Here is a 13,709-nt window from a genome sequence, read left to right as displayed (position 1 = left end):
TGCAATACATGTAATAGAGTTTATTTATTCACCTGAAGCTGATTATTTCTGATTTTGATACTCAGAGTTTCTCACTACAGATTAATCTTTCAAGTGTAAAAAAAAAACCAAAAAAAAAAACCAAACAAACAACATATTGACAAAATTCATTTGTCTATTCGTCACCTCAAGGAATGCCCATACCAAGTAACTCTGCCTGACCATGTTGTGAATTAATTATCTGCTTCATACGTGCATGCATGGGAATGCATGTCTGTGTTCTTTCATTTAGTGGAAGTGTGTGAATGGAAATGTAAGCATGGGGCTTGGGTATTGGGGAGGAGACAACAAGAAGAGAAGGAATAGTCAAAAAGCGACAATAAACCTTCACCTAGGCCAATAATAATAATAATAATAATATTAATAATAATAATAATAATGATGTTAATGATGTTGATGATGGTGATGGAGATGATGATGATGATAATGGTTTCAAGTTTTGGCACAAGGCCAGCAAATTTGGAAGAGAGTTTAATTACAGTGACACTAGCTCTCAACTAGTCCTTATTTTATTGACCCAGAAAGGATGAAAGGATAAGTTGACCACAGTGGAATTTGAACTCAGAACGTAAAGATGGACGAAATGCTGGCTGCTAAGCATTTCGCCTGGTCTGCTAACAATTCTGCCAGCTGACAGCTTTAATAATAATAATAATAATGATAGTCCTTTCTACTATAGGAACAAGGCCTGAAATTTTGGGGGATGGGGAAACTGGTACTTGTTTTAATGACCTCAAAAAGAAGGAGGGCAAAATCGGCCTCAGTGGAATTTGAACTCAGAACATAGCAACAGATGAAGTACCACTAAGCATTTCGCCTGGCATGCTAACGATTCTGCCAGCTAATAACCTTAATGATAATAATTATTCTTTCTACTGGAAGCACAAGGCCTCAAATTTTGGGGGAAGGGACTAAGTCGATTAGATTGACCCCAGTGCATAACTGGTACTTATTTAATCAAACCCGAAAGGATGAAAGGCAAAGTCGACTTCGGTGGAATTTGAACCCAGAATGCAGCAACAGATGAAATACCACTAAGCATTTCACCTGGTGTGCTAATGATTCTGCCAGCTAACAACCTTAATAATAATAATAATAATAATAATAATGGTTTCAAATTTTGGCACAAAGCCAGCAAGTTTTTAGCGAGATGAGGTTAGCTGATTACATCAATCTCACTACTTGACCGGTACTTTATTTCATCGACCCTGATAGGATGAGAGGCAAAGTTGACCACAGCAGGACTTGAACACAGAATATAAAGAGCTGGAGCAAACAGCACAAAGTATTTTGTCCAACGTTCTAATGAATCTTCCATCCCAATAATAATAATAATAATGACAACAACCTCTAATTTTGGCACAAGTCCAAGAAGCAGAAGAAATACCTCCAAGCATTTTGTTCAATGTTTTAATGATTTTGCCAACTTGCCACCTTAATAAATAATAATAATAATAATAATAATAATAATAATAATCCTTTCTACTAAATGCTAAGCATTTTGTCTGGCATACTAACAATTCTGCCAGCTCACCACAATAATAATAATAATAATAATAATAATAATAATAATAATCCTTTTCACTATAGGCACAAAGCCTGAAATTTTGGGAGCGGGAGATAGTCGATTACACAGACCCCAGTGCGCAACTGGTACTTGTTTCATCGACCCTGAAAGGATGAAAGGCAAAGTCGACCCCAGCAGAATTTGAACTTAGAACGTAGCGATGGATGAAATGCCACTAAGTCTTTCCCTGGGATGCTAACAATTGTCAGCCCATTGCCTTAATAACAACAATAATAATAATGTGATGATGATGATGATGATGATGATATAGGCACAAGGCCTGAAATTATTAAAAGTCTAAAAATTTTTTAAAATAAAAGGAGAGAGAGAGAGAGAGAGAAAGAGAAGGGCCTGCCTATACTGATGGGAGGGGATGTTGGGGATGGCTTGAATGAATGGATGGGTGGATGGTTGAATAAACTGTTGGTTGGTGTTGGGAAGGGAATTGTTAGCAAAATGTCGCTCGTTTCTTGGAAGGAGGCGGCATTAATTCCTGGTCCCGGCTGCCGCCACCACCGCCACTGCCCATTGGTGGCATTGACCTCTTCCGCTCCACAATGTCCAGAAGAATCTCCTTGGTGACAGGATGTCTGATGCTGTTACACACACCTAGAGAAACAGGCAGAAAGAGATGGATGAATAAGAGATGAAGAAAAGAAAACAGGAAAAGAAGGGAAAAAATCATATATTTAGTATTTATGAGGGGTGCTGGTGCTGAAAAGTTCCTGGTTTTGGGTAAAATCAAGCTGCTATTTAACATCCCAATGAACCTCGTGAAAAGCCAATTGGTAAGATCAGTCATAATAGATATACATTACTGCACACTTTGATATATATATATATATTACAAATAAAAGGGTAAAGGATTATCAATTTATTAATAAATTAATAATTAATAATTTTTACCAAGCCCTTCGGTATGTAAACACCATTATCGGTGAAGAACTTATTTAAAAGTTCTTATACATTTATAAACATAATTAAGGGATCAGCAACAGTTGCTTCACCACATACCGAAGTTCAGAAATAGCAGCTAAAGTTACAAGTATTGCTATCTGTTGGAGTTTCAGCACTTTAGCTGCTATTTCTGAACTTCGGTATGTGGTGAAGCAACTGTTGCTGATCCCTTAATTATGTTTATATATATATATATATATATATATATATATATCTACTACATATGTGGAAAATTGTCTGTGGGTGTGTTTGTGGAGTTGTTATATGGGCAGATTTGATAGAAACTGAAAGAAACCTATTGTTATGTGTATGTATGTGTATTTGTTCTTCCCTTGCTTGACATTATACAATAGCCATACAAGTTATAAGTAAGGTGGAAGCACATGGCTAAGTGGTCAATGTATTGGTCTCGTGATTTCAAGGTTGTGGTTTTGATTCCTGGATTGGGCGACACATTGTGTTCCTGAGCAAAACATTTCATTTCACGTTGCTCCAGTCCACTCAGCTGGTAAAAATGAGTAATCCTGTGATGGACTGGCATCCTATCCCGAAGGGAATATACACGCCATGGAGACTGGGAAACTAATCCTATGAGTCTATATGAGTCAGGAAGGATCTTTATCCTTTTTAAACCTAAACAAGTAAAGGTTGGCAACAGGAAAGCAACTGGCTGCAGAATGAATTCCATCTGAGTCATGTAAGCATCGAAATGTAGATGTTAAAACAATGAGGATGATGACGACACTGTGTAAATAACTTTTATAAAAGGATATACTGCTAACATTTCTCAACGGAGTAAACTCTGTTAAGAGGACATATCTCTTTAAGTGAACATCATTATACAATAAAAAGAAATTGATGAAACAAGACATAATTCATGGCCAAAGTACTGGGGGAAGGGGTTTTGATGAAATTGGATAAAAATCACTTATAGGCAGAGCTCCAGAATGGGCTGTAGACTAGAAACTAAAACTGAAGAGAATGAAGAAACCCCACAATCACTGATGAAACAAGAAAACTAAAGCCAACACTTACCCAAAGCTGTATCGTAGCTATTGGGGAAAGATTTGTCAGTTCGTTGCCGTAGAAACTTCCAACAAGATTTTTCATCATCCCATGTACATTCAATAATTTTGTTATTGAGTTCTTTCATCTCTCTGTTCACCTGCATGAGAGAAATTTTTTTTTTAATTTCTTGAATTCAAAGGCAGTGCTCCAGTATGGTCTTGGAATCAATGGGTAAAACAAACAACTAAAGAACTAAGGAAAAAATATGAAAAAAAAAAAATTGCTATTTGACATCAAATTTGCAAGATGAGGGTTAGTAGGTAGATGGAGACGAATAACAGTTTGGTTATCTTTTAATTACAATGCAGAGTGAGGAGAGGAGTGGTTTTATACATAAAGAGCTCAAAAAAATAATACTACCAATACCAACCTTCATTTCTGCAAATGGATTGTCTTGGTGTCCAACAAACAGGTAACCTTTTGTTTCAGGTAACATTCTGTAACGAGAAAGGAGATTTGTCAAAATACTTTGTGTATTGTAGAAGTATAACCAATTTATTGCAGATAAATTTTAACAACAAAATCTTATGTGGACCCCCATCCCAAGGATCATATGGAACCCAGTTGATATAACAGCTCACCAAACTACCTACTTACTCCACCCACCCTTTCACATCTTCTGTCCCTATTCTCTCTTACATTCACTTTCTTGTACTTTGAGGGTATGTCCAGACACCTCATTGCCACTATTTTCATCTCTCTTTCCAGTTGGGGTAGATAGATAACTCTTCTTTCTATCTATCTATCTATACCTATCTATCTTCTTCTCCCACTCTGCTTCCTTCTGCTGTCCTTGCCTCTACCCTTTACTGCTATACATATCTCTCTCTTCCTCTTCCCCTGTCTCTTGTCCCACTTCCTCCCTCTACCACTACTCTCTGCTCACATGTGACCTCTGGTCACTTCTCTCTTTCTCACTCCAGCCAGCTAAAAGGCGAGACGTAGCTACTATTTCTCCGTCCAGCTTCGTCATTTCATTAGCGTTCAATATCCCATCGCGTTTGGCCGTACAGCTTTTTAATGTTGTTTTCACTGTCCAATTTTCCCTGTCTTGGTTTGTGTTTGCCACCTTGGATTCCTCTGTTTAGTGGGTTAATCCACTACTCAGGAAGAAACTATTCTAAGAGTGTGTCCTGCCCTATCTTCGAAACGCTTGGTTTTAGAATAGAGGCCGCTGATGAAGGATTAATTCCAAGTGGCTTGTTTGTTTTCCTATGTGTTCGTTCTGTTGTCTGTAAACAAAGTCCATTTTGTTTTTATGCTCCCGTTCATTTGTCTAATGTCCTGTACCCGAATATGCATCTATATATACATGTAGATGTAGGTATGTACATATATGTATGCATATATGCATATGCTTATATATCATTTGTATTTTTTATATATATACATACATACACAATGGGCTTCTTTCATTTTCTATCTACCAAATCCACTCACAAGGCTTTGGTCAGTCCGAGGCTATAGTAGAAGACACTTGCCCAAGGTGCCATGAAGTGGGACTGAACCCAGAACCATGTAGTTGGGAAGCAAGTTTCTTACCACACAGCCATGCCCACACCTATAGACACAAAACCTGCAAGTTTTTAGGGTAGGGGTTAATCAATTACATCGACCCCCTCCAAAAACCGGCATGCTGCTATTCTTTGAAGGAAAGAAAATATAAAACTATAGAAAAAGAAAAACAGAAAATGATATTAAAAATACTTACCCTTGTTTTTCTACTTTACGAATATCAAGTCGGAAATCAACAGAATTCATGGTTGCTGGTTTCCATTTGAGAACATTGGGATTACGGCCACATACATATCTCTGGAAAGAGAAGAAAGACGAAAAAAGATAGTGGGGGTGGGTATAAGATCAAGAGTGAAATGAAAATAAGTAAAAAAAGAATACCAGGCAGATGTTTGTTTTAACGACCATTTTCCAAGCAAGCAGGAGTCATGTGGCAGAGAGAGGGAGGGAGGGAGAGGGTTTTGATGCAAGATTTTTACTTCTGTTACCAACCTTTCATTGTTTCTCAAGTAGAATTTTTTTTTTATTGTAAAGAAATTTGAAAGTGTAGAGCTTCTGGATGATTCATCATCTTCATCATCATCAACATCTGTTGTCCATGCTGGCTTAGGTTGGACAGTTTAACAAGAGATGGTAAGCTGAGGGGCTGCACCAGACTCCAGCCTGATTTTGGCATGGTCCCTACAGTTGGACACCCTTTCTAATGTCAATCACTCTAAGAGTGTAATGGGTGCTTTTACGTGCCATGACTACGATTTCACTTGGCTTGATGGATTTTCTACTCAAGCAAGGCATATTGCCACAGATCTCAGTCATTTGTCATTGCTCCCATGAGGCCCAACACTCGAAAGGTGCTTTTTATGTGCCACTGACATGGCTGCTAGTTACGCGACACCGGCATCGGCCACATTGCCTCCGTGAGGACCACTGCTTGAAAGGTGCTTCTTATGTGCCACCAGCACGAGTGCCAGTTACGTAACACCAGCATCGGTCATGACTATGATTTCACTTGGCTTGACGGCCCTTCCTAAGCATGGCATATTGCCAGGAAATGTCACTGAATCTCTCTCTCTCCCTCACACACGCACGCACGCACACGCACACACAAATATACATAAGTATCATCATCATCACCATCACTGTTTTTACAATTTGATTATAGCAACGATTCCATCTAAGAATATCTGAAGAAGGAATTTTATTCCAAAATATCATCAGACCATGGATGACTAAATTACAACAGGTATAGAGCCCATTGTTTGTATGATAGTGCATTGTTGTACCATTCAAAACTTTTTATTCTTTTTAACAATTCACTTTTCCATCCAGGCATGGCTCAGATGGAATTTGTTGAAGGTTTCCTATGGCTGGATGCACTTCCTGCTAGCAACTTTCACTTCTTTCCAAACAAAGTAATATTTTAATATTTCTCTTAGCCAGATACGTTTTCATGGATGATTGAAAATGAATCACATCACTTGTATGATGTTCATTTTACAACAGTGATGTCAGAACGAGGACGGACACACACACACATAATCATCATCATCATTGAATGTTCAATGACAGGCTTCTTTTAATTTCTATCTACCAAATAAACTCATAAGGAATTGGTTGACTTGGGGCTATAGCAGAAGAAACTTGCTTAAATTTGGTGCATAGACACTGTACAGAAGCCTGTGTGCATGCACACACATACACACACGTGTGTGTGTATTGTAAAATATATGAGTTGTATGTTGTAAAAGGAGTGGCAACACAGCCCCAGAAAACTTGCCTAACCCATGAGAGAGAGTAGTAGTGTGATTGTGGTAGGAGTAATAGTACCTACCTCACCAGCTGGCTGGAAGATGAGGCCATCGACTTCATGGCTAACTTCACTTGTAAATTTACCATCCAGTAACTGAAAGAAAAAAACATAAAATAAACAAAACTCAAACATAACAATTATTAGCAACAATAATGAAGTAACATATACTGTATTTTCTGCATGTAAGGCACGCTTTTTTCAAAACCATTACCCCCTAAAGTTACCCTGCACCTTATATGCTGAAGATCAGACTTTAGGTAGACTTGGTTAGAGTTATTATTAACAATGGACAATATTGGTAACAGTGGAGGTTGGTGGTGATATTTGTTAGTGTTAATGTAAGTATTGTAAATTAGTCTACCATAATAGCTTACCACAGGGTGTCAGTCTTAATTTTCATGGTTCCTATACATGAAAATGTGAGACTTGGGGATTTGGGGTTAACTGCAGTTTTTTTTATTCATAGATTAGGCCTACCAAAATTGGGGTGAGCTTGTGTGCCTTATATGACCAGAAATACAGTATATAAAGTTAACAACTAGCTATTTTTGTTCCAGCTTCCTTCCCCAAGTAACATTTGCATAACATTAGCAACAAGTTGTTATTTTTTAGCTTTCCAGCCAAGGTAAAATTTATATAAGGTTAGCAACTAGTTGTTAACAAAGCCAAACAGTTGATCCTCTATGAGGTCACTTGACTTGCCAGAAATAGCAAACTGAAACTCACTGACTCACTAAAGGACACACTAGATAATGTGGTCATGGCTGGAATGCCTATCATAGGTGTGTTAGATCAAAGTTGACATGGGATAAACAGCAACTACAAGTATTGATATATTCAATGAGGGAGTCTCAAATGTAACTTGACCTGCTAGAAATAACAGCCAAATTTCTCTAAAATCATCCCCTGCCTCACCCCATCTTAGAAAATATATTCTTGGGTTCCCTGTACATAGCATAATGATGGGATGGTTACGGCTGGAATGTCTTTGATCGTAAGTCAGCTCAATCAGGGTTGAACCTGTGACAAAAGAATAACAACAAATGTTAATAGATCCATTGAGGTGGTTACTATGTGGTTGCTGAACCTGCTAGAAATAGCAGCTAAATCTCCTTCACGTCACACCAACTGTTTTAAAAAATGAAAAAAAAAAAGGATGCATTGCATAATGTAGTCCTAAATATACAAAAAGATGGCTGGAATATTTTTGATCTAAAGAAAGGTTAATGGAAGTGCAAAGCTGTCTTGTTACGCACCTTTCTTGAGATGCTGATATCCCAGAAATCTTTAGCTCGTACGCTGAATGGTTCTTTAGTTTTGTCAAGAAGCCCCTCAATCATCCGTGAATGTCTTGGTTCAATAATCTCCTTCTTGATACACAGAAGCCGGCGCTCAAAGTCGGTGCCGCCAACATCTTTACCCTGAAATGAAACAGATAAAAAATAAATAAATAATCACCATCGTCGCCACCACCACCACCACTATACTGTTATAAGTTATTCTCATCAACAATGGCACAGGCATAACTGAGTAGTAAGAGGCTTGTTTCGCAACTGCATGGTTCTGGGTTCAGTCCCAGTGTGTGGCACCTTAGGTAAGTGTCTTCTACTATAGTTTTGGGCTGATGAAAACCTCCCAAGTGGATTTGGTAGACGGAAATTAAAAAAAGCCCATGTGTGTGTGTGTGTGTGTGTGTGTGTGTGTTTGTGCATACTCCTGTTATGACATCACATGATGCTTGCAAACAAGCATCACTGTCATACAAGTGACGTTCATATCTGCTCTTCTATGGAAAACATGCCTGGTCATGGAGCTAATCTGACCTTACTAGGAAACAGGTGAAGGCTGGCTCAGGAAGAGATCTGGTTGCCTTATAAAATCTGCCTTGGCAAATTCCGTCTGAACCATGCAAGCATGGAAAAGTGAACATTAAAACAATGATGATGATAATGGTGCAGACATCCACCACCATCACTGGCACCAGTTTGTAACTGACCACTGCCCTCTTTGCTATGTCCCTAGCCAACACACTGAACTAACCCTTTTCATACTAACCTGCCCAATACTGCCCCCAGTTCTATGATACAAACTTTCTGTATTAAAATTTTCTAAATTAAAACCTGCCATCAAATTTTCATATTAATTTCAATTCCAAACGTCAGCTTAATCATGTAAAAGTTATTTAATTAAATGCTTCATTACACTGTGTAACAAAATTTCTTTTGTCTTTGGTCAGTAAGTGTTATTTCCTATTTGCTTCCATTCAGAAATTAAAGGAAATGACTACTATTCCCTTCAAACTTTGCTTTTTTGTGACGTGGACAGCAATATTTTGAAACTGACCTATTTTCCATTACATCTCAGGCAGATTCAGTGCTGAGTTGCTGAAGCAGAAATATCATTGTAGCAAATATTCTGCTCAAAACCACAGATTTGCTGGTCAGTTGCTTGACCATAACCACTTGAGCATGTCCCTTAGTGGCTGATGATATGTGCATTTCTGATCATGAGCAAGAGTACTGGGGGACATCACAGCCATGTGTTGAGAGGGAATTTGAATAAATGTAACAAAAAGAAAAATTTGAAGGAAATATTAACCATTTTTCACACTTACTAGGGGTAAGCAAATAGGAAATTACAGTTGTTACTCAAGGAGAAAAACTGTGTTACACAGAATTATTTTCAAAATTAATTGAAACAAAAGCAGTGTCTTTCAACAGAAATATGGCAACAAAAGGGTCAATCCAGAGAGCTAGAAATAAGAACCAATGCTAAGAGAAACAAGTTGGTTGTGTTTGGAATGACTTTAATCAAGACTAATCTGGGCTACAAGAAGGGGTGAGATACAACCAGAATACTTATCTGGGGTCTAGAGAAACAAGGAGAAACCAGTGAATATTTGAAGGGACCTTATAGCCACTAAGGACCCCCCCCCCCAACCCACTCCTGAGCCTAGGAACTAGAAATAAGTTTTGTCTTTATTGCTTTGCTTGGCAAACTTTCTTTTGAAGGTTCTGGGTAGGGGAGGAAGGAGGATGGGGTTAATACAACAAGACAATGTACCTTACCATAAATTTGACGATATCATAGACTAAATATCTTGGTACCACTCTGTCGTCGACTTTGTCAAGGATCATCTCCTGGAAAGATAGAGTTAATCATCATCATCATCATTGTTATCATCATCACCACCACCACCACCACCAGTAACTATTATCACCATCATCACAACAATCATTATTGTTATCCACATCAAATAAAACATAACCGATCAAATACTAGGATTGGTGGTGGTGGCGGGGGTATCAACTGACCCCCCCCTCCACAAAGTTGTTAGCTTTGTGCCTCTGTAAGAAAATATCTACACTACCACCACTACCATCAGCATCATCATTACTCACCACCATTGCTGCCATCTTCACTACTAGTATTATGAATACCACCATTGCAGTGGTAGCAAGGATGATAATAGTAGTAGTAGTAGTAATGGAAATGGTGGTGGGTGATGACACTGATGGTGGTAGTATGAGGACGATGGTGGTGGTAGTGCAGATAGTTTCTTACCACTGAGTAAGCTGAAGCAATGTAAAACAAGGTGCCTGAAGCACATGACACGTTGCCCAGCTGAGGAATAAAATCAACAAACTTATGAGGTGGTATTAAAAAGTTCCTGGGACTAGTTCTGTAGTGTGCCAACAGATGGCAGTGCACAGTGAGAACTAGCAGTGACCATCATGAGGCAGTGTGAAGAGTGACATCGCTGTATTTACTTAGTAAGTTATGAAATTTATGTTTCTGTGATCACATGTATGCTGTAGTCTGCGACTTTGTCATAGACAAGAACAAAGAGCCAACATGAAATTTTGTGGTAAACCTGGGAAGTCTGCTACAGAAACATTGAGCATGGTTGGACAAACTTACAGCAACAAAGCAATGGGTCATATGCAATGTTTCGAGTCGCACAGGTGTTTCAAAAGCAGAAGACCATCCCTGATAGATGATGAGTGATCTGAAGGACCTGCCACGAGTGTCACTCCTGGAAATGTGGTATTGTGCATTGAGAATTCGTCCTCCAGGGCCAGACTGTCAATCAAGAGTTCTATTGCGACGTTTTGAAATGTTTGAGAGAGGACATTCGGCAAAAGCAACAAGATCTTTCCTCACTCGTGTGTTTTTTGCCAAAACCAACACAGTATCACTTCCGTACTTGCCCTATTCACCAGATTTAGCACTTGTAGACTTCCATCTCTTCCCCAAAAGGAAAATGCAGCTCAAAGGTCATTGTTTTAACACCATTGTCAAGATCCAGAGCGAATTGCAGAAGGTCCTCGACTCGCTTACAGAAAACGACTTCCAGGCTGGATTCCAAAAGTGGTAGGAATGCTGGGACCGGTGTATTGTTGCGCAAGATGACTATTTTAAAGGAAATCATGTTAAAACTTAGGCAAATAAGTTACTTTATTAAACATAACTAATCCGGGAACCTCATATGACTGTAAATTCAACAACCTAACCACTGGGCCATGCATCTTCACACCTGACTAAATATATAGCATGGAAACTATTGAGTCTTTTGTCCTGAGACTGACATATTCACAACAAAATGGAAAGGAAGATTGACATATAAAGATGTACCAAAAAAGATACTTCGTATCACACATTCCTTCTCTCTCTCAATATAGGAAACAGTTATTTATTCACTTACACCATCTAGAAGAGTTTCTGTGAGATGTTCTGATGGAATCTTCCGGGATGGGAACTGTAAATTGGGTACATGGAACACAGCGTTGTCACGGTCGATCATATAGACATTGTCAGGGCCATTTATTAGGGCCATGTACCTGAAATTAAAGACAATGAGCACACATGTGAATATAAACTTTCTTTTACTCCAGTCATTAGACTGAAGTGATGCTGGGGCCCCACCTTGAAGAATTTTAGTTGAACGAATTAGCTCTAGCACTTTTTTTGTTCTTAAGCCTGGTACTTATTCTATCAGTCTCTTTTGCCGATCTGCTAAGTTACAGGGATGTAAACACACCAACACTGGTTGTATGGTGGTGGTGGTGACAAACACAGACACAAAGACACACACACACACACACATCCATATACATAAATATCAGGCTTAAAAAAAAAGTATTGGGGTCGATCAATTCAACTAAAAAAGTTTCTTCAAGGCAGTGCCCCAGCATGGCCACAGTCTAGTGATTGAAATCAGTAAAAGATTATATGTATATATATATATATATATATATATAAATATATATATATATAAAAAACATACAAACACAGTCTTATTATATATATATACACACACACATATCATTTAATGAATATAGCTGTTATACATGAGCTATTTCAAGTTTCATGTTTGGATAGTGCAGTAATTAGATAAGCATGTACAGCTTACCATGCACGGTGATGAACTATTGCTGGATCATGCATTGTATGCATGTACAAGTCCATCTGATTGTTGCACTATCCAAGCTGAAACTTGAAGCAGCTCAGATATAACTCCTGTATTCATTAAATGATACTTATCTCTAACTGGATTGAGCACATTTTTGATGATCCTACAAATAATTGAACAGTATACTCTGTGTGTGTGTGTGTGTGTAGGATTGGCCTGCAAGAGCCTTGTGCCAGTGCATGTAAAAAAAACACCTTAAAAGTGCCTGTGCTGGCACCACATAAACACCCATGTCAGCATCACATAACAGCACTTGTGCAGGGCACCACGTAAAAGCACGCATGCCAGTGCTATGTTAAAAAGCTCTCAGCACACACTGTAAAGTGGGTGGTGTTAGGAAGGACATCCAGCCATAGAAACCAAACCAAATCAGACTGGAACCTGATACAGAACTCCTCTTGCCAGCTCTGGTCAAACCGTCCAACCCATGCCAATATGGAACACAGATGATAAAGGATGATGATGAACTAACACACACACACACACAAAACCATAGCCATTACTTGCAAGCAACAAGTCATATCTGCTGATTGTGTTAGGTGTCCATATAGTAACAAGCAGGCATAGATACTCTCTTGTCCCTCTTGCCCTTTACCCAAATGGAGCAGCGAAGATATGAAGGGAGGGCTGCATGATCCCTTAACTGGTATTCATTTTTAGCCGAATAGGCTGCAACAATACGGAAAAAGATTCCCTGCTTGAAAATATAATGAATCCGCTGCCCCAGTAATTGAATTCACAATCTCATAACCAAGAGTTCAACACCTTAATCACTAGACCAATGTGTGTGTGTGTGTGTGTGTGTGTGTATAATATATATATATATATATATATATGTATAAAGGTTATGAAAGGTATTGGAGTCAACCAAACCCAAAGATACAAGTAATACTGAGTAAGTGCTGTATACCGGCTAGTTTTGCCCCTGTCGTTGTATAAACATGAGTTCCTGTCTTAAGGCTTGACCTCTTAACCCTACACACACCTCTCACTTGATTCGGGCTATCCTTTGAGTAAACAACGCACAGAGTACTCCGGATACGATATGATATATATCGACCTTTACTACTACAAATATCTCCGGAAAATACCCACAAGGATTCTTTACATGGATGTTTACTGCTGGAATGAAGCTACACTCCAAGTACTGTTTCTTCTTTGTTCTTTTTTCAGCGCATTGCTCTCACTTCTTACTACAAATCTCCTCTTATAGATGTAATAATCCATTCCTCTACTATTACCGTCTCCGATGAAGGGATACATTGGCTTTTCCCTGAAAC

At 38.6% G+C, this 13,709-nt stretch overlaps 1 protein-coding gene across 4 annotated transcripts in view; it reads right to left on the bottom strand.

Moving 5' to 3' along the window:
• Positions 1-13,709, bottom strand: part of LOC106879186 (mRNA-capping enzyme) — a 52,677-nt gene continuing 38,968 nt past the window's right edge. For all 4 annotated transcript variants that reach the window (XM_052976086.1, XM_014928634.2, XM_052976085.1 and 1 more), the window contains exons 12-19: positions 11,662-11,797; positions 10,025-10,096; positions 8,213-8,377; positions 6,978-7,049; positions 5,343-5,443; positions 4,002-4,068; positions 3,599-3,728; positions 1-2,215 (exon numbers count right to left, since the gene is read on the bottom strand). In XM_052976086.1, the coding sequence (XP_052832046.1) occupies positions 2,055-2,215; positions 3,599-3,728; positions 4,002-4,068; positions 5,343-5,443; positions 6,978-7,049; positions 8,213-8,377; positions 10,025-10,096; positions 11,662-11,797 (904 nt within the window). In that variant the 3' untranslated portion in view covers positions 1-2,054. The remainder of the gene's footprint in view (positions 2,216-3,598; positions 3,729-4,001; positions 4,069-5,342; positions 5,444-6,977; positions 7,050-8,212; positions 8,378-10,024; positions 10,097-11,661; positions 11,798-13,709) is intronic.

The sequence above is a fragment of the Octopus bimaculoides genome, chromosome 23, assembly GCF_001194135.2.
Source record: "Octopus bimaculoides isolate UCB-OBI-ISO-001 chromosome 23, ASM119413v2, whole genome shotgun sequence".
In the NCBI taxonomy this organism is placed as follows: Eukaryota; Metazoa; Mollusca; class Cephalopoda; order Octopoda; family Octopodidae; genus Octopus; species Octopus bimaculoides.
This window is presented reverse-complemented; position numbering and strand designations above follow the sequence as displayed.